Source organism: Prinia subflava, chromosome 30 (genome assembly GCF_021018805.1).
Source record: "Prinia subflava isolate CZ2003 ecotype Zambia chromosome 30, Cam_Psub_1.2, whole genome shotgun sequence".
In the NCBI taxonomy this organism is placed as follows: domain Eukaryota; kingdom Metazoa; phylum Chordata; class Aves; order Passeriformes; family Cisticolidae; genus Prinia; species Prinia subflava.
Genome location: NC_086276.1, coordinates 412,632 through 432,641, shown reverse-complemented (window position 1 = coordinate 432,641; position 20,010 = coordinate 412,632). Strand labels below are relative to the sequence as shown.

At 55.9% G+C, this 20,010-nt stretch overlaps 3 protein-coding genes and 1 long non-coding RNA gene across 9 annotated transcripts in view; 1 reads left to right on the top strand and 3 right to left on the bottom strand.

The window, feature by feature from the left end:
- LOC134562705 (zinc finger protein 239-like) overlaps positions 1 to 20,010 on the bottom strand; it is a 281,290-nt gene that overhangs the window by 176,062 nt on the left and 85,218 nt on the right. The gene's annotated exons all lie outside the window — the stretch shown is intronic.
- The window catches only part of LOC134562703 (zinc finger protein 883-like), a 191,106-nt gene that overhangs the window by 150,396 nt on the left and 20,700 nt on the right, over positions 1 to 20,010 (top strand). The gene's annotated exons all lie outside the window — the stretch shown is intronic.
- On the bottom strand, positions 4,335 to 13,774 carry LOC134562697 (serine/threonine-protein kinase pim-2-like). Of its 2 annotated transcripts, none has more exons than XM_063420206.1 (8): positions 11,183 to 13,749; positions 11,018 to 11,068; positions 10,466 to 10,813; positions 6,335 to 6,458; positions 5,941 to 6,117; positions 5,534 to 5,686; positions 5,134 to 5,302; positions 4,335 to 4,452 (listed from the first exon to the last, which is right to left on the bottom strand). In XM_063420206.1, the coding sequence occupies exons 1-6, from the start codon at positions 12,077 to 12,079 to the stop codon at positions 5,580 to 5,582; spliced, it is 1,704 nt and encodes a 567-aa protein (XP_063276276.1). In that variant the 5' UTR covers positions 12,080 to 13,749; the 3' UTR covers positions 4,335 to 4,452; positions 5,134 to 5,302; positions 5,534 to 5,579. The 2 variants fall into 2 exon arrangements, with proteins under 2 accessions (XP_063276276.1, XP_063276277.1); XM_063420207.1 differs by lacking the exon at positions 4,335 to 4,452 and adding an exon at positions 4,494 to 4,792 and having other exon boundaries at positions 11,183 to 13,774.
- Positions 13,876 to 20,007, bottom strand: LOC134562748 (uncharacterized). Of its 2 annotated transcripts, XR_010083253.1 has the most exons (4): positions 19,943 to 20,007; positions 18,028 to 18,302; positions 15,837 to 15,989; positions 13,877 to 15,602 (listed from the first exon to the last, which is right to left on the bottom strand). It is a non-coding gene; the product is annotated as an uncharacterized LOC134562748 (long non-coding RNA). The 2 variants fall into 2 exon arrangements; XR_010083252.1 differs by having other exon boundaries at positions 13,876 to 15,989.

Below are 20,010 nucleotides of genomic sequence, written 5' to 3'. Positions count from 1 at the left end.
ATTCTCTCACGTGTTTCCTGGTCAAGTCAGCATCACAGGACAACAAAAAGGAGTGGAGCAGTTCCATCATCAATCGTTCCTCTGAGAACATCGTGGGTTTCTTCTTTTTGCAGCTGTAGAAGGCAGATTTTTTTTTTTCTTCTTTTTTCTTTCCTCACTAGCTTGCAACTTGACCACGTTGGGCACCGGTTATCACCGTGGAGGCCCAACCAGGAAAACAGACTGGGGACACAGATCTGGGTGCATCAACAGCAGCAGGGCAGAAGACCCTGCCCTTAGTTTATTTTTCCATTATATATCTGTGGCAAGGTGACCATGGATTGGAGAAGGGTATCGCCACCTCTCCTGTCACATTGGTCACGGAGGCTATCATTCAACCTCCCCTTCTCTTGGAGAAAGTATTCATAACATTGCCAATATTTACAAAACATGGTCCTGTGTTTACAATTCACCAGCGTGAGAAACTGCACGTTTCTCCTTTAATATGAACACTCAGCAAACCAGGAAAATTCATGGCAACAGGCTAGCATGGTACAGGTTAACTGCTTATGGGTACAAATTGGAGCTTAACACTGAAACAAGGAAACATTCAACTTTGAAAAATGGGAGAAAAAACAATTAACAGAAAAACAGTTCTTAAACAGAAAAAAACACCTTGTAAACAGAACAACAGTTTGTAAACAAATAGAACCCTTCAATGAGCTGTCACTTGAAGAGTCCCAGATCCCCATGAGGTGGGTGAAGAAGCTGTTTCTGTCCCTGTTCCACACACGGCTCCACAGCGTCTGCTGAGGGCCCTCAGGAGAATGCTGCTTGTGCTCTTGGACAGGACCTAAGGCAGGACGGACACGTCTGGCAGGTACCCAAAGCCTTCCAGTGTCCTTGCAAAGCACTTGGCAGGGCTGTACTGTCAGCAAACACCATTCCAATTGCTCTTGAGTCACAGACACAAGATAATTCTTGAAGGAGCTCTAGCATTCAATTGTAAACACCTGGGACAACATTTGATAATTAACTGTGCAATTAGTTCAAAGACAGTGGGTGTCATCTTTTTTGGTCGATGAGGTAGAAACATTCATTTTAGAATGTGCAAAGGATCAGGCCAGTGTGTATTCCACTGTCCAGTAATACCAGTAGGATGAAAATTAACAATGAGAATAAACACAGTGATACACACCTCTGGGCATGTCCTGTGGACTTGTCTGTTTGTGATAGCTTGCTCTGCTGTTTGGAGAGCAGCTTTTGCGTCTGGGTTTAATTTTCTGGGGGAAGTTAATTCAGAATCACCCATTAGGAGGTCAAATAAAGGTGCTCATTGAGAGTTGGTCAGTCCTAGGTAAGGTCTGACCCAGCTGATGGTACCCAAGAGTTTTTGTGCGTTGTTTAGAGTTAGAATTTTGGTTGAAAATGGAATTGTTTGTGGCTGTAAAGTCTGGTCCATTATTTTGAGTCTCAAATATTTCCAGGCTGGTTGCTGCTGCACTTTCTCTGGTGCTGCTTGCAGTTCAAATGTTTTTAATGCTTGCAACAGGCTTGGCTGAATCAGGGAGAGTTCATTTTTGCTTTGGGTTGCAATCAAAATGTCAGTCATGTCATGGGAACAGTATGCTCCTGGAAATGGTTCTCTCACTGATGAGAGTACCTGAGCAGCACAGCCCTGACAGACTGTGGGGCTGTTTCCCCTGTTTTGGGGAAGTACTTTCCATTGAGAACCTTGCACTGGTGCAGTGTTATTGATAGAAGGCAGGGTAAAGGCAAATTTGGGGTGTCCTCGGGGTGCAATGGAAGAGTGAACAAACAGTCCTTTAAGTCCACAGTCAGGGTGTCCCAAGAGGCAGGAATCACTGCAGGAGATGGCAGACCAGGCTGCAACGTGCCCGTTCTCTCCATCACAGAATGGATTTTTTTCAGCTCATGGAGTAACCTCCACTATCCAGATTTCATTTTTATAACAAATACTGGGGTGTTCCAAGGGCTCATAGATGGCTCTATGTGTCCTTGAACCAGTTGTTCCTGTACCAGGGTTTTTACGGCATCTAGTTTCTCCTTTTTAACGACCACTGTGGTCCCCACCCAGGCTGAGCAGTGAGCCATTTTAGAGCCAGGGTGGGACACTTTACACCCTCTAATGCAGTGGCCCCTGTCAAAAATCTGTTCCCACCTCAGCCCACTCCAGAGCCAGAGAACTCTGGGGAAGGGCTTCCCATCTGGCAATTTCAGATAGGATTGATTCCTCCCATTTAGATTGAAAAAGTGACATTTTGTGCTGCTCTGGCCAAACGATGCCAATTTTGTTTGACCAGTGGGCAGGGTCAGCACCAAAGACACAGACACCCCCTGAAGGAATCAGTGTCATTTCCTACAGTTCAAAGCAGCAAAGGAGCACAAAAGGAGCAGCTCAGCAATGCCCCCAGTCGTCACTACCAAAGACTGCCCACAGTGATGAAGAAAGATCCATCACCAGTTCCCCTCAGACTTTCCCATCACCCACACCCACACATCAGCTGGGGGAAGCTGTCACAGCCAAGGACTGCAGAGCCACTCCCGGACACTGGGAATTCCTGCAGGTGCCTCCAGCCACAGGTGAGGCTCCAGCCTGGCTGTGGGAGGGCCCAACTTTGACAGAGCTGAATAAACAAACTGACAGCACTTCTAGTGCAGGAACATGTGGTTTCATCCTCCTCTTGGGTCCCTCCCAAAGCCTGGCCAGGACCCAGGGAGGAACCAAGGGAGTCGCCTTTGACCATACAGCCCCAGACAAGGCCAGATGTCAGATTTCATGGCCTTGTCTGGCTTCTAAATACAGAAAGATCATGACCTGTTTCACTAAGGAGTGGATACATCTAGTACAAGGCTAATGACCATGCATATTTTGTTAAGGAGCAGATACAAAGATACCCTTTGGTTGGAAGGTTCATCCAGAGGTCACCTTTGGCTCAGGGCCCGTTGTTCAGGCCTCACTCAGGCCTCTTGTCCAGGCCTCGGCCCTTCAGGGTTTAGTGCTGGGCTTGACACTGCTGGCTTAAAACTTGGACTGGATGAGCTCAGAGGTCTTTTCCAACAGGAAGGATTCTATATTTCCATGATTTTATCTGCTGCATTCAGTCAGGTCCATGTTAGCAGCATTACTTTGGTCAAAAAGTTCCCTCTTGCTCAGCTCTTGTGGCCTAAGGCTTCAGCTCCTTCAGCTCCTCGTGCAAAGCTGCTCATGCTGAACGAGACGACTCCGAGAGAAGAACACAGTTCATGCAATTCCTTCTGGGACACTGAGAGAGGAGGGTGTGGAAACAGGAGCATTGTTTGCTGTGGCCTCCTCTCTGCCCTTCACGCCTTTCAGCGCTCAGAAACAGCCCAGAGCTTTCTCCAAGAGTGCAATGGAGCAGCTGTTCCTGCTCCCAGCTCTGGCTCCTCCCAGGCTCTGACCTTGCCTGGTTTTGTCCCTCTTGCTGTGCCCTCTGTTCCCCTGGGCTCAGTGGCTGCTGCCCAGGACAGTGGAAGTGGCACAGATCCAGTGGTGGGGACCCTCCTTTCTCTGCCCTTGGAGCTGCCTGCTCACAGCAGCCTTTTCCACCTGGAAGCTGCACATGGAGAAGGAGTCCTCACCTTTGTTCCTTGCACAAAGCCCAGGGCTGCAGAGCTGGGCTGGGCACAAGTGGGGCAGCACAGCAAACAGGGAGCTGCCAGTCCCTTCCAGCCCTGTGTGCTCAGAGTTTGGGCCCTGGAGCTGCAGGTGGGCAAAGGCAGCTGCTTCTGCTCCCTCTGTGTGTGCCCGTGTTCAGCAGTGCTGCTCCATCAGTCTGTGCCCAGCACCGGGGAAAAGCCTCAGCCCTGCAGGGCCAGGAGCTGCCGGGCTGTGCCTGAGCAGCTCAGCCAGCGGGAAGGGAGCTGCTCCACACGGGAACCAGCAGCAAAGGACAATCCTTTCTTAGGAAAGTTTTTCTATTAAAAGAAAAGAAAAAAATAATTTGAGAAAGATAAAAACAAATCCCAAATCTGTAGTGAAAAATACTTAGTAACTGCATAAAGAGATAACTGATCTTTTTAAAATGAGATCTCAGTTATTTACTTTGTAAATGTGTTGATGGCATGGATCCATCCTACTGACCTCAGCAGCCGTTTAAAAAGATTTTGCAGTTTGTTTCCAGTATTATTTTAAATTGTGGTAGAAAGAATAGGAAATTGCCGTGCCCCACCAGATCTAAGCAGGACTGGGAATCTAAATTTTGTCAAACTCCAAATGCTTTGGAAGATGACCTTCCTTCTCACCCTGTGAAGGAGCTGCACATTCCCTTGGAAGTTTTCAGAGATTTTTAAAGACACAAAATCCCACTTACAGCTTGTTGCTCTGGTTTCGAGGTGCAGAAGGGCAATTAATTCTTCATCCATCAGCTCCAGACTGCACTGCCTTAGGAACACCATCCACTCGCCAGGTTTTGCTCAGTTGTGGCACTCCTAGAGGAGGAAGAAAGGGCAATTGCACAATTCCAGCCAAAAAGGAAGGAAGAGTGGGACAGACAAAACATCCCGTGAAGATCCAGGCATTCAGCTGGGACTGTGGAGTGTTTGGGTTCTTGCCAATTGGATGTGGATCCCTACCTGCAATCTCTGGGCCAGCAGGAGAGTCTCACTCAGCTGCCAAAGCAGAAAGCTCAGGCGCTGTGCTCAGAAGGGGCTGGTGTGCTGCAAAGCTGTCAGAGCAATGTGAGGGCAGAGCGAGCCCAGCCGTGCCCAGGGCTGAGCCCAGCAGAGCCCTGGCAGAGCCCAGAGCAGCCTCAGCACCCGCAGAGCCCGGCTGCAAGGACAGAAACCAGAAACTGCCCATCAGCTGAAGGCTCCTGTGCCCTTGTCCCAGCCGCCTGCAGTGCCCAGGCTGTGCTGGCCATGCTCAGAGCTGGGCCCAAACCTCCCCATCACTGCTGCCCTTGGGGGCAGAGCAGGAGGGCAGCACATGCGCCCAGCCTGCAGCCAGCCATGCCACATCCAGCCCCTCAGCAGCTGCCCAGAGCCAAAAAGCAGCTGGACAGCCCAGGGAAGGATTTGTTGCCTCCGGCCCAGCAAAGGGAGGAACCTTTGGTGCCCGGCCAGGCCGTGCCATGCCCAGATCTGGGAGCATCCCCCTGGCTGTGGACTCACCTGCAGATTGGGCATGGAGCGTGTCTCTGAAGAAGGTGCCAGAATCAAACTCCATCATCTTCAGCTGCTGCTGACCAGGTGGAGGAAGAGATTGTCATCCCTGAGGTTGTCCTTGGTGTCTCCAGCAGCAGCCCCACCTGACAGAGCTTCTCCAGGGCCTCCTCCTTCCCTGGGGGCCAGAGCAGGCTGTCACTGTTCTGCCCAGGGCCCCAGCCATCAAGGAAGCAGGACAAGAAAAACTAGGATGGATGGTGGCCACCAGTGCTTGCTGAAGCAGGTCTCCAGCTAAGCTGCAGCACAGATGTTCCCATCTGATGATCCCTGCTCAGAGCTACAGGCAGGACAAAACCAGTCTGCTCTTCTTTAGCACTGATTGCCATGAGATGTGTGGAGCTGTTACCTGCCAGGTTTTGGATCCAATTGTGCACATGGACCTCTCCCATCTTCTAGGGCAGATGAACACCCTGCAGCCAAGGATCACTGAAGAGGTCTTCTAAGGATGGCCTGTCCAAGGGTTGCATGGACAAACACCTCTTAATGACATCCTGGCACTCTGAAGAGACAAACCAGAATCCACGAGTCACTTGGAGAAGGATCTCGTCTGCTTTGGCCCCCCATTCCCATGCCCAGGCCATGCTGGGTGTGCCCAGAGCTGTGCCTAAACTTCCTGATGTATTGTCTGTTTGGAGGAGGGCAGCAGAGCAGGACATGTGCCCCCTCCCCAGCAGCTGCCAGAGCAGGGTGCTCATGAGGCTGCTGCTGTCTCCCAGCACTGGTATTCCCCTGTGCCCAGAGATGAGGATCCACCTGGAGAGAGCCATCGTGGGAACAAGATGCGGCCCCAGATGATCTGCTGGCCCCTCCTGAACGGGTGCTTCCCCATGACCAGGTGGTACAGCAGGAGGCCCAGGGACCAGATCGTTGCTGCCTTGCCGTGGTAGCGCTGCTGGTGGATCCACTCTGGTGGGCTGTAGGACAGGGTTCCTGTGGGACACAGACACAGTTCATCAGGGGATGCTGCTACTCCTAGAGCCTGGCCCCAGCATCCCTGGGCATGTGGGGGCTGGCCCCCTCCCACCCCCAGCCAAAAGGAACTTGTCTCAAGAAATCATGCTGTTGCCAGCAGCAAGAGGGGGAAGGCCCGGTGCTACAGCCAGGCTGGGCCAGGAGATGCCCAGGAACATCCCCTGAGGGGGCTCACCTGCCAACTGGGTGTAGGCTGTGTCTTGGAGGAAGGCTGTGACAGGCAAGGACACAGGCGCCGCGGAAGATTTCGGAATGTAACGGGAAGGCAGCTGGGACTCTTCCTCCCCCTCATCCACAGCCTTGTCCATAGAGATAAGCAAAAAATGTCCCTCTGAGGTATGCAACTCCCCTCTAACTTCGGTAGATTTCCATTCCCTACTAACTACTAAGACCCACCATCCCTTTGTGACGTAGCAAAACCCCTTCGAGTATTTAACCCCAAGATACAAGCTAATAAATCGCCATTTTGACCATCCACCATATTGGTGTCAGCGTTTGTCTATGGCCCGAGCGGCTGGGGTGAGGCTCAGCCACCGTGCTGTCCTTTGAGACCAGGTCGCCAGCCTTCTACCTGAAGGCAACATTCTGGTGCCGAAACCCGGGAAGAAACCACCGGGGGATCGGGGTTCGCTTGGACAAAGAACAGCGGCCAGAGCGGTGGGACCGTCTCTGGTGGGCGGGACGCCGCCGGACCAGCCAAGGATGAAAGCCATGGCAAAGGTCGTAAGTCAGATTTACGAGCAGTGGGGAATTGACTGCATGTTCAGAGATTTTTATCTTGCTGTTGCAAAGCTCATGGAATTTGGGGTCATTAGTAGACCCATGGATGTTTTACATCCAGAGGTGCGGAACAAATGCACCACAGCTCTAGACGAGGACATTAAATCCTCAGGCAAAAACCTTAAAGCTTGGGGGAAAGTCGTGCAGGCTTTGCAAACCTGGAGTGCCGTGCGTGTGCGTTTGCTAGCTACGCCCAACCTGGGGATAGGAGCGGCAACGCAAACCACCTCTGAGGGCAGTCTGCCCGAGGGCGGGGATTCGCGGGAGCCGGGCACGCTTCCCCCCCCCCCCGAGCCCAAGTTCAAAACCCACGGTGCCACCAGAAAACCCCCCGACTCTCCCGCCGGAACCGCCGGGTCCCCACCCCCCCGCGGAGCCTCCCTGGGAGCCCGCAGGACCCCCATCTGTCCCTTCGCTGCCAGCCAGCGATTCGGTGCTGGAAGCGCAGCAGTGCGTGCGGGTTTTCTGGGGGGAGCTGGCGGAAAAAGCCAGAAACGCTGAAAACGCGGCTTTGGAAGAGGCGCGAGCGGCGCTGCCGCCGCCGTGCGCGCCTGAACATAGCGCCAAGCCCCAGAGGGAGGGGCGAGGCGCAGCCATCCTTGGCGGGACGAGTCCGGAGCGGCAGGTGTTTGCTGATGTGCATGCGCGGGAAAAAGACGGGGAAGAGGGAGCATAAGCGCGGGATCAGTCAGGAGTCGCAGGCTTCTGCCGACGCGTACGCGCAGCAGAGAGAGAGGGAGTGCACGCTCAAACCGGCGCCGCGGCTCTCCACAGGTGCATATGCACGGGGGAGTGGCAGAGAGCACCCGCTCAGCCCAGAACAGCGGGCTTTTGCAAACGCGCGTGCGCGGGAGAGCAGCAGAGAGCGCATGCCCAATCGGGAGCCGCGCTCGGCGCTGCTTCCATTTAAGGGAGAGACCTCCCCCCGCGGGAGGCAGGGCAAGCCCAGGGGCCGGGAGCGGCACCACCCCCGGAGGGAGGGGCGGGGCCGGAGCCGCACAAAACGGCACCGCAGCCTGGAAGTGCGCTGGCAGTCCGCTTCCGACTCTGAGTCCAGCAGCTCGGGAGAGCTGACGGAAGCTGTATGGGACTCAGAAACGGAAAGGGAAAAGCCGATGCGGTTTAAAGCGAAAACGAATAAAGCTTTGGACCATTTCGGAAAGGGTTCACAATATGAGCCAGCCCAGTTCACTGACTGGGGGAAGATAAAGATAGCTTGTGCCGAGTGGGCCCCCACGACCTCAGTGCGAGCCTTCCCTGTGAGAGTTACCGGTCCAGAAGGGAACCAGCAGAGAACCTATACTCCAATAAATCCCAAAGACATACAGGCAATTGTCAAAGCAATCTCGGAGAAAGGGTTGAATTCAGCCATGGTCTCCACCCTCGTGGACGGCCTTTTTGGCAATGACGACTTGCTTCCTTTTGATATAAAACAAATAGGTCGCATGATATTTGATGGGGCAGGAATGATTGTTTTCAAACAAGAATGGAAGGGCATTTTGCGTTCCTTGCCGGCCGGAGCCAGCCTGGCTGACATGATCAAACATGTAGTAGAAGAGGAGCACCTGACACCCATCCAAGCAGCCGTCTGCACCCTAACCAGTGCCATAGCATGCTTCAAATGTGGTCAGGCAGGCCACATCACAATGAGCTGTCCCCAGACAGCACAGCCATCCCCGGCGGTGCCCCTGCTTCAAACCCGTGCGAGAGGGCCCTGCTGGGGCTGAGGGAGGAAAAGGCACCTTGTCAAGGACTGCACGTCCCGGCCCCAGGGAAACGGGGAAGGGAGGGGGCATGCAGGCCGCACCCAGCCTCCTCCCGCTGTGAACGCAAGGCAGCCCACCTATGCCAACCCCCAGTGGGGCGGGGAACCCTCATACCCCATGCCCCCACAAGGGACAGCCGATTTTGCACCCCCGACAGCGACACATTTACAGAGCTTTGCAACACCGACAGCGGCACCCTCGTATCCACTGCCGCCGCAAGCCGTGCCTGTGCCACAGGGCCAGCAGGGGTTGCCCCAGAGCGGGACCCCTGGGTGGCCCTGACCATGCAATCAAGCCTGACCTTCAGAATGACACTAATGAAATCTGTAAGTTTCTGTTTGCAGGACATGTTCGTGGGATGCCCCTGTAACGCGGACACCCCCAGAGAAGAATCACTGTAAGCTGTGTCACCGGCCAAGGCGTATGCTTCGGCAACGCGACTCTGGCGAGGCGAAGGGGGAACATCTGTACCGAGGCGATCACACCCCTGAGAGGACCCCGAAAATGGATGGTCCCATCCCAGCCGGGAATGTGGGTGTGCCATCTGACAGCCGTGAGTCTCTGTGTGTACCTTCCCAAATTTAACGATTCTGCAGACTTTTGTGTACAGGTCCTGATCGTTCCCAGGCTTCTGTGCCACAGGAAAGAGGACATGTATCTCCACTTTGAGGACCCCGGCCACCGGCTCCTGAAGAGAGAGCTGCTGACAGGCATCACCATCGCCATGCTGCTCGGGTTGGGAGCAACATGGGCGGGCACAGGTATTTCAGCCCTCATCACCCAGAACCAAAGCCTCTCTCAACTGCAGGTCACCGTGGACGAGGACCTGCAACGCATCGAGAAGTCCATCTCCTTCCTGGAGAAATCTGTCTCATCCCTCTCTGAGGTTGTGCTGCAAAACCGACGCGGACTGGACCTCCTGTTCATGCAACAAGGAGGCCTGTGTGCCGCCTTGAAAGAAGAATGCTGTTTTTATGCTGATCACACAGGAGTCGTTAGAGACTCCACGGCAGAACTCCGAGATAGACTGGCCCAGAGAAAGAGAGACAGGGAAGCCCAACAGGGTTGGTTCGAGTCCTGGTTCAACCAATCACCGTGGCTCACCACCCTAATAGGTCCACTGGCAATGCTCCTTTTAGCTCTTACCTTTGGACCATGCCTGCTGAACAAGCTAGTCTCATTTGTTCAGACCCACTTAGAACGGGCGAACATTCTGTTTGTAACCCACCAACAAATGCTGTAAACCAAACTGCAAACACTGCCAGTTGCGAAGTTTTTCTAATTTGCTTTGCAAAACCCACCCAAGTTTCCCAAACCCTTTCCTCTTATTAAGTTACTGCTTTGTACCTTATTTTAGTGCCTAGAATTATAATTGCTTCATTTATCGTAAGGGGGGGGGAGATGTGGCAGGCAAGGACACAGGCGCCGCGGAAGATTTCGGAATGTAACGGGAAGGCAGCTAGGGCTCTTCCTCCCCCTCATCCACAGCCTTGTCCATAGAGATAAGCAAAAAATGTCCCTCTGAGGTATGCAACTCCCCTCTAACTTCGGTAGATTTCCATTCCCTACTAACTACTAAGACCCACCATCCCTTTGTGACGTAGGAAACCCCTTCGAGTATTTAACCCCAAGATACAAGCTAGTAAATCGCCATTTTGACCATCCACCATATTGGTGTCAGCGTTTGTCTATGGCCCGAGCGGCTGGGGTGAGGCTCAGCCACCATGCTGTCCTTTGAAACCAGGTCGCTAGCCTTCTACCTGAAGGCAACAGAAGGCGCCACAGCCAAAGTCGATGAGTTTGAGCTCTCCGGTGGCCAAGTCGAGCCGGATGTTCTCGGGCTTGATGTCCCTGCGCAGGACCCCGCAGCTGGTGCAGTGCCGCACGGCCTCCAGCACCTGGCGGAACAGCGCCCGCGCCTCCTCCTCCGGCAGGAACCTCCGCTCTGCCAGGAAAGCCGACAGGTCCTGGCACCGCTCCGGACGCTCCAGCACCAACAAGAAGCTGTTGCGGAGATAAAGCCACTCCAGGAGCTGAATGACACCAGCACAGCCAGCGGACACCTTGTCCAGCAGCACGATCTCCAGGGGCGCACGGGCGCCGTTGGGCTGCGGGAGGAGCACGATGCCGTCAGTGGGGCTGAGGCCGTGCCGGGGCTCTGGGAGCCCTCAGCCAGCCCCGGCTGCTCTGGGCGCCCCGCTCAGCCCAGGCCCGCTCTCCCTGCACGGCTCCCGGCGGCTCCCACCCTGCCGGGCCCCGGCTCCTCGCCGCCCGGCACGGCCCGGCTTCTGCCGCTGGCCCCGCTCACTCACCAGCTCGCCCCAGAGCCGGATGCGATCCCGCGGCACGCATTTGATGGCCACCTGCGAGCAAGGGACAGCAGCGGGCTAAGCTCACCGACCGCCCCGCTGCGGTCCGATCTTCTCCTCCTGCTCCGCCCTCCGCCTCCTCCGCCCGCCCCCGGCCCCGCCGCTCACCGGGGCGCCGTCCGACACTCGTGTCCCCGAGTAGACGCTGCCGAATCCTCCGCGCCCCAGCAGCGAACCCAGCCGGTACCGGTCCTGCAGGGCCTCCTGCGCCTTCCCTGCGGGCGACACGCGGCCGTCAGCGCTCGGCCCGGGGCCAGACACGGCCCCCGAGCGCCCCCCGAGCGGCCCGGGCCGGGCATCCCCACCCGCGCCGGGCCCCGGCGGTTCGGGGCCGGCGGCTGCGCTGCCGAGCGGCGGAGCTCGGGCCGGGGAAGCCGCAGCGGAGGCGGCGGGAGCGGCCGCGCCGCGTGTGTCCTCCGCGGGGCCCGGGAGGAGGCGGCGCCGGGCTCGGGGTCGGCACCGGGGCCGAGGCCGTGCCCGGCCCAGGCGCAGCCAAAGGGCGGCGATGCCGCCCCAGCCCCAGGCACTGATCCCTGCCCAGCAGCGCCACCGCCAGCACGGCCAGAGCCGGGCCCAGGCGAGACCGCGGGGGGACGCCCGGGGACGGGGCCGGGGCAGCCCCGCCCGGGCCGGGGGCGGGCCGGGGGCATGGCCCGGCCCGGCAGGGGAGAAGGAAAGGCCGGGACGGGGACACCGAGAGGGGCTGGGGAGACCGGGAAAGGGACACCGGGAGAGAGTGCAGGAATGTGGGAGAGGGAGAGGGAGAGGAGGAACGAGAGATGGGGAGGGTCGCAGAGTTCGTAGACTCTGTAGAGTCGCTGCCGCCGCTGCCGCCGAAGCCCCGGGGCCGTTTGTCCGCGTGTCCGTTCCACGGCCGAGCCCCGCGCGCCCCGGGGGCAGCCCCTGAGCCTGTCCAAACACGGGAACTTGGCCCTGTGCAGCCCAGACCCAGAGTCCTGACTCCTGCGCGGTGCCAGAGGAATCCCCTCGCTTGCTGCTCTGCATTGTCCCTGCTCAGGCACACACACTGCCGGGGCACATTCCCTGCCTGCAGGATTCGTGCCCGACCCAAGCACTACACTTATGTCTCCAGCATTGCTTGACAACAAAAACAGGGGAAGGCAAACTGTGTGTACAGCCCATGGTACTTTAGAGTGTCTAAAACTCACTAAGTCACCAATCTTCGAGGTGACATCCCTTTGGAATTAATGGCATGGACAAGTAGTGCAACATGGAAAAGGGAAGCATAGAAAGAAATAGAGGAAAACAGCTTGGTTTGTTTCTTTCATTTTCATTTCACTTCTGGAAAGCTGTTTCCGTTTTCCAGCAATCTTCTCCACAGTCCCAGCTGCTCTTTCCAAGAACCTTTCATGGAGAACGAGGTCCAGCTTCTGTCACAAGATGGGCCAGCAACTCCAGCTTCTCTTGGATTTCCATCCTGTGAGTGCAGCACGACTTTTCCAGCAAAGCAGGACAAATGTCTGGAGAACTTTACAATTTCTCTGTCCTTTTCCTTGTGAACTGGGCAGTTGTGCCATTGGTAAGGTTTCACTGTTGCTGTTCTAAGCCAAGAAAACAGGAGGTGGTAACCAGGCGTAGCTGGGGAATGCAAGGCTGAGTGAATTCAGAGAAAGAATCTCCCTGACACTGTGTGAGCTCCCCGGGCTGGGCTCAGCTTCCTGCTGGGACTCTGCACAGGGCTGAGCTGCAGCTGGGATCAGCAGCAGCTGCAAATACCTCTGGGCATTCCCATTTTCTGCTGTTCAGAGGAAGCAATGAAGCGAGTGAAGAAGTTGAGGTTTGTCTTTCTCCTGTTGTTTTTTTTTTTCCTTTTATTTGACACTCCAGAGGGCAATTTCTGTGATGGCCTCTGTAAGTTGATTTGATTTCAGCAGCAGCAGCATCAGGGCTGTGTTGGAGCTCTGCAAACGTGGCCTGTGTGGCTTTAATTCCCCTCGACTCAGTGCCCAGGGACTTGGGAGCATTTCAGTCTCTTCTTATCATGGTGCCTGCCACAAAAATCCTGAGTTCACTGTCACAAAAGCACAGTGGGTAGCAATGATGGAAAAAGGCAATTGCAGTTGAGCTGCTCAAATTCAGGTGGCAGCCAGAAGGGTGCAAGAGCAGGCGCCATCTCCAATTGCCGAGGCAAAGGCAAGAGCAGCCTGCTGCTGTCACCTGAGGGTGAGTCAAAGAGCGCTGCAAAGAGCGCTGGAAGCCGAGCCTTTCTTTCTCTGGAGGCTGCTGAGGGCAGCCCAGGCGGGCCCTGGGCAGTCAGGGCTGTGTGTGGGTGATGGCTGCTGCAGTGCAGAGTCCAGCTGGAAAAGGCCCTTGGCAGGCGAGGCAGGAGCAGGGGGGAAGGGGCCGGCGCTGCTGCTGCTCCTGGCCGGGAGCCGCGGCTGGGCCGGGCCGGCGCCCGCTGCGCTGCGGCTGCTGCTGCTGCCAGAGCCGGGCGGGACTCGGGGACAGCGAATGGACACGGGGGGACAGCAAAGGCCTGCGGGGCTGCGGGGATGTTGGCGCTGGGGCCAGCGGCAGCACAGAGCTGCAGCCGCGATTAACCCCGAGGGGAGCGCTGGGGAAAGGCTCCATTTCAGCCTTTCTTGACTGGTGGCTGTGAAGGGAGCGAAATAAAAGGAGAACAAGCAGGGTCCGACCCCTTCTCCTTTGGGAGGAGCCGCGCGCCTGGGGCTGAGGGGCCGTGAGGGGATGTGAGGGATGTGAGGGGATGTGAGGGGATGTGAGGGGCCGTGAGGGGATGTGAGGGATGTGAGGGGCTGTGAGGGGATGTGAGGGGATGTGAGGGGCAATGTGGGGTTGTGCTGGGCCATGAGGAGCCTCAGCCCTGACAGGACGGGTGTCCCACCATGTCCCCAGGGTAGGGCAGCCGTGAGGGGCCACAAACAGATGTGGTGGCAAAGCAGGCTGGAGGCACCTCTAGGAGAGGAGGAGACCCTTCCTCAGCTCTAAACCACACCAAATCCACCATTAATGGGAACTTCCATCTTTAGAATCCACTGACAACTTGAAACAGACTGTACAGATTAATCCCAGTGGGAGGAGGAGGTAATGTTCCCAGTGAGTGACATCCAGCCATTGGTAATAATGTCTAGGATTTAATAGTCTTAACAATTAGAAGTAATACTAATAAATACAAAAAATAATAATAACAAAAAAATAAACCCTCAAATCCCAGCACCACACCAAAATTTTTCCACACCACATTTTTCTTTATTATCACAAGGTTCATGAAAACAAATCCTGTTATCTCCACCTCACATCTTCCCCACCAGAGAAACAAAGCCATTTGCAGTGTTTCATACAAGCTAAAATTGACAGCTGGAGGAAAGAACAGGGCAACATCACCAATTTCCATGTCCAACCCAGCAGGCCAACTCCAAAGTGGAGGGAATAAAATGGAATGGGGGCAGGGCCTGGTCAGATGTTTCTCTAAAGGATGGCAAAAGCATCTCCAAGTGAACAGGAAGGGAAAAGAAATGCCTATAAAGCACCCTGTGTGTTCAGGGACTCAGCTGGGAGGAGCTGGACATGGACAGAGGCATCTGGAACAGTTCTTTCCTCAGGCTGAGCTTTCCAGCCTGGCCCTGAAGTCAATCAAGTGCTTTCTCAGAGGATTCCAGGGTTGCCAACCACCCTTCAAGATGTGGCTCACAGGAGCACAGAACCTTTCTCATGGTTCTGAGCCGAAAAAACAGCAAGAGATGCCCAATTCAGAGCTCTGTGTAAAAACCTGGAAAATAAAAATCACTTGAACTCTGAAGCCCAGCTGTGGGCCCTGCAATCTCAGATCCAAGGCAAAACTGGAAAGTCTTCTTACAAGAACCGACACTGAAGAGCTAACAGATGCATGTGTGTGACATTTGGAGAGGCTTCCAGTTTTCTACAGTGTTCCTTGAAGTGCTGAACTTGATTTTGTCTTTGCCTCCTCTTGCACTAGAGGAGCCTCATTTCCCCAGGCAGGAAGGCAAAGCTCATTGCTGGCCCTGGCTGGAGCTGTCCCTGCAGCATTTCCATCCCTGCCGGGGCCTCTTCCCTCAGGGTCCCCAGCAGCAGCTGCTGCAGCAGCACATGGAAGCTGCAGATGGAGCTGCTGCCCAGCCCAGCCTGAGCTGCACAAGGATCCTGCTGACAGGAACCCCAAGATCCCCTCCCAGGGGCCCTGCAAACACTTGCCCATCTCTTCTGTCTGCTCCATGCAGACCCTGCAGGGAACATCCTGCCTCTCCTTTGGGGCAAGGCCAGCACCCCAAATTCACACTCCAAATGCCAGATTCTGGCCCCTTTCTGCATCTGCTGAGATGGGGCTACAGCATTATCCAGACAAACTCACTGTACTTCAACCTGCAGCTTGCAAACCCAGCCCTTGCAAAGTGGGTTTACAAGGACCACAAGTAATAGGCCAAAGAGAATTATTTTCCACCATTACCCTTCGCTCTCTGTGGTAGATTCTTCTATTCTTTTCCATGAAACACATCTTCAATTAGACTGCAAGCACTGGGCCTGATGCCTGCAGTAACAGAACATACCAAAACCAGCCAGATGTCCTTAGGAAACGTGAAAGACATAATAAACAGTAAATGTGTTTTTCTCTTCAAAAGGTTTTTCAGGTAAACATAACACATACAAGATAAGGCAAATTCACACTATGTGAGTGTTTTCAAAATGGGCAAGCAGAGGCTATATTTTGAGGAAAGGTTAATTCTACTACCAAACTGACTAGTTGAAGATCAATTGAACTTACCATTTCAAACCTGTCCATGGTGCCTGCTCAGGGGCTTTGCCAGCCCCTCGTGGCCTCTGAGGAGCAACTGGAGAGCAAGAGCTGGCAGGAGCAGGCAGGACATGTGGGTGCAGTGGAGATGAAGCACTTGAGGACAGCTTTTTCTTGTGCTACCTAGGAATTTTTGAATAAAAACTCTCTTAAACCTCAACTCCCTTGCAAGTTTCCCTTCTTTCCCGGTGGGATTCAGGTGCCTGGAGCAATGTGAGGGGCAGCGGGCCCAGCGTGGCCGAGAGCTGAGCCCAGCAGAGCCCTGGCAGAGCCCAGAGCAGCCTCAGCACCCCCAGAGCCCGGCTGGAAGGAGGCACTTGGAGCAGCAAGCGGCAGCAGCCCGGCCCTGGCTGCCTCTTCCTGGGACAGGATTCATCACCCCATCCCAGAGCCAAACTGGGCCTGGGCTGCTCCCCAGGGGAATGGGGGCCCTGCGGTGGAATGCGCAGCCTGGGGGGATTTGGCCATCCCGAGTCTGTGCAGGAGCAGAGCAGTGAGAACTGTGCAGTGCTGGGGTCACTTCTGAGGATGCTCTGCCCTTCTGCCAGTGCTCTTGTGGCTCCTGGGGGAGCTCACAGTGCTGCACCCCTGTGGGCAGAGGGGCAGGGAGCCGGGCTGCTCCACAGGCTCTGGACAGCCTTTAAATAATAAAGCAACCAAAAAATCTTTGCAGTGTGTGACAGCTTCAGCCCAGAAACATGTTTTTGTTTGTAATAACAAATTAGTACTGAATAAAGAAATTAAATCAATTCCATTTGTAATTGACATATATTTCATGCTTTTCCAAAGTTCTGGAGTGACTGGGATCACACTGGTGGGAACTGGGACCTTACTGGGCCAAGTGGCTGTGACTGGTAATGACTGTGACTATGCTGATGGCAACTGGGATATACAGGGAGTGACTGTAATAATGCTGGAATTGACTGGGAATGGCTGTGAGCAACTGGAATCCTGTTGGAAGCTACTGGGAGCAACTGGGAGTGAGTGGAAGGACACTGGGGGACACTGGGATATACTGGGAGAGACTGGCAGTGACTGGGATCACAGAGGAAGCATAAAGGAAGAATACTGGGAGTATCTGGAAGTGACTCAAACTGTACTGGGAGCAGCTGGAACCATGCTGGGACTGAATGGGAACACCTGGGACCATGCTGGGATCATAGTGGGATCATAATGGGAGTGACTGGGCTGGTACTGGGATCATACTGAGTGTCACTGAAAGTGACTGGGATCATACTGGGGGTGACTGGGAGCCACAGGGCCCATGCTGGGAGTGACCTGGGTCCCTCCCCCGGGTGGAACTGGGGGAACTGGCCCAGCTGGGGCTCAGGGTTGTTCTCCCCCAGGACTGCCCCAGGTCCTGCTGCCACCCCTGGTCCCACAGAGCTGAGGGACAGGGGACAAGCCGAGGGACAGGGGACAGCCAAGGGACAGGGGACAGCCAAGGGACAGGGGACAGCTGAGGGACAGGGGACAGCCGAGGACAGGGGACGGCCGAGGGACAGGGGATGGCCGAGGGACAGGGGACAGCTCAGGGACAGGGCACAGCCAGGGAACACGGCCTGGCCGAGGGACACTGAGCTCCAGCACTCTGAGCTGTTGTGCCCGCGATATCGCCCTTGGGCTCCCAGCACAGGCCAAGGGGGAGAAGCCCCTCCAGAAACTGTTGTTTGCTTGAAGCTTTGCTCTTGGACATTCCCAAGGAGCCCTGCAGGGGCTGCAGCCCGGTCGGGTGCCCGGGGCCACCAAAGCCGCTGCGGCAGTGCCCTCCTGCCCCGGGCAGGGCAGAGAACACCCAAGGAAAGGCTCGTGCTGGGCTCAGGGCAGGGACAGGGCACTCCCCTGGCGCTGCCACGGGCACAACAGAGCCGGCCTGGGGACAGGACTGGGATTTGTGTCCCATGGAATCCCAGCAGGGATTGCTTCTCATTTCACTGCTGTCTGTGCATTGGTCATCAATTCAAATCACTTTGTCATAGAATTCTCATGGCAGTCGGAGGGGAGGATCTCCCTTGGAGGGGAGATCCATCCAATTCTCACCTAACTGGAATGAGAGTGAGATCCAGCCATGGACATTCCATGGGAATTCCTGCATTCCAAAGTCCCCCATTCCAGAATTCCAGCATTCCCATAGGAATTCCCCTCCCTCTCCCACACCCACCTTTGTGCTCCACAGCCTCCCAACCGTATCTGATGTATTTTGGGAGATCTTCCACACTGCTGTGTCCCAGGTAATGCTTCATCTGCTCCACCGTGATCCCTTTGGATTCCCAGCACCTCTGGGTGATCCAGGTGGCACCAACGGACACTGCAAAGCTCCCGGATCCCAGCTGGAAGAAGATGAAATCCCACCCGTCGGAGCCGTACCAGTGGGATCCAGGGATGCTCCATTGGACAGGAGGTCACAGCTGGAAACCACCTGCACTGTGTGGAGACCTGGGAAGGAGGGGAGAATGGAGCCATGGAGATGTGTCCCAGCCCCACAGAGCCCCTTGGAACTCCCTGGATTCCCATTCCAGCCCCACAGATCCCATCCCAGCCCGTCAGAGTCCTCCATTCCCAAAGATCCCAGCCCAGCCCCTGGCTCCCTCTAGTCACCCCTGGCTCTGCTTGCACCAGCCCCGTCTCCAGGTCACTGTCGGCCACGTGCTGGTTCCTGTCCTTGAGCCGGCTCAGCTATCCCAATATCCCGGCTCTGCCTATCCCAATGTCCCAGCTCTGCCTATCCCAATGTCCCAGCTCTGCCTATCCCAATGTCCCAGCTCTGCCTATCCCAATATCCTGGCACTGGCTATCCCAATATCCCAGCTCTGCCTATCCCAATATCCCAGCTCTGCCTATCCCAATATCCCAGCTCAGCCTATCCCAGTGTCCCAGCTCAGCTCCCGCTGCCATCCCCACTCTCTGCAGCTCCATCCGGCCCCGCTCGCTGTCCCAGCGCTCACAGGGGGTCCCGCCCACAATCAAGGACTGGGGGACCCCTGGGCCGGGCTCTGACAGCGCCGCTTCCAGGTACTGCAGGCAGTGGGACACTGGGGGGACACAGAGATTTGGGGGAGCTGGGGGGACTGAATGGAAGAGTTTGGGTATCCAGGGGGCTCAACAGGCCAAGAAAAGGAGGGACTTGAAGAGCTGGGAGAGCTTGGAAGGAGGTTCAGGGGCTCAGAGTCAAGGAAAGGGGAGGGCAGGCACTGGGAGAGGTGGGATGGGGTGTCCAGGAAATCCTGTGTCCAGCAAAGGGGGTGCCAGGGCTCCTCGGGGTGAGGAAAGGAGGGGCTGGGGGCTGGGAAATGCAGGAATGGGGGCCCAGGGGTCCCAGACTCAAGGAAAAGGGTGGCTCTGGGGGCTGGGAAAGGTGGGGTGGCAGGGAAAAGGTTGAGTTGGTGCTGGATAAGGGGGTGCAGGGGGGTCTCAGTGCTGGGCAAAGGGGTAAAAGGGTGTCTCAGTTCTCAGGAATGGGGGGTCAGGAGGGTCTCAGGGCCAAGGAAATGAGGGGCAAGGACTGGGAGAGGTAGGAGGGAGTTCCAGGGGGTCCTTGAGCCCCGGAAAGGGGAGTCCAGCGTTTCCCAAAACGGGAGGATCACAGGCTGGGGAAACCCGGGATATTCGGGAAGAGGGACTTCAGGGGTCTCTGGTTTTGCAGAAAGCTGGGGCTGGGGGCTGGGAAAGGCAGAAATGGGGGTCCAAGGCGTTCCAGGGCATGCCAGGGTCAAGCACACGGGAAATCTGGAAGCTGGAAGACATGGGATGACCGGGAAAAGGGGAGCAGGGGGTCCTGATGTCCAGAAATAGGGGATTCAGGGGGGTCCCTGTGCAGGATAAGGGGAGCAGGGGGCTCCCGGTCCCGTTCAGGGTCCCGCTGCCGGAGGTCCCACTCCCCACTCGCCGCCCCCAGCAGCGACCCCAGCCCCAGCGCTGGAGCCATCGCGCTGCTCCTACTCACTCCCAGTATCATCCCAGTATGATCCCAGTATAACTCAGTCACAAAGGAGCTGCTCCCAGTATGATCCCAGTACAGCCCAGTCACTCCCAGTGATCCCACTCCTGCCATCCCCCAACCCTCTCTGCCTTCCCACCTGGCCCGGCTCCATTCCCGCTCCTCCCACAGACTGCCATCGGTCCGGGGAACGGGGGAGGAGGAGGG

Excerpts from the sequence above, each read along its gene's own strand:
- LOC134562697 (XM_063420207.1), bottom strand. The coding sequence starts at position 12,079 with ATGCAGAGCAGCAAGCGAGGGGATTCCTCTGGCACCGCGCAGGAGTCA. Across the intron at positions 10,814-11,017 it reads TCCGGCTCTGGGGCGAGCTG|CCCAACGGCGCCCGTGCGCC; the intron begins GTGAGTGAGCGG and ends CTCCTCCCGCAG. Across the intron at positions 6,118-6,334 it reads AGCCTACACCCAGTTGGCAG|GAACCCTGTCCTACAGCCCA; the intron begins GTGAGCCCCCTC and ends TGTGTCCCACAG.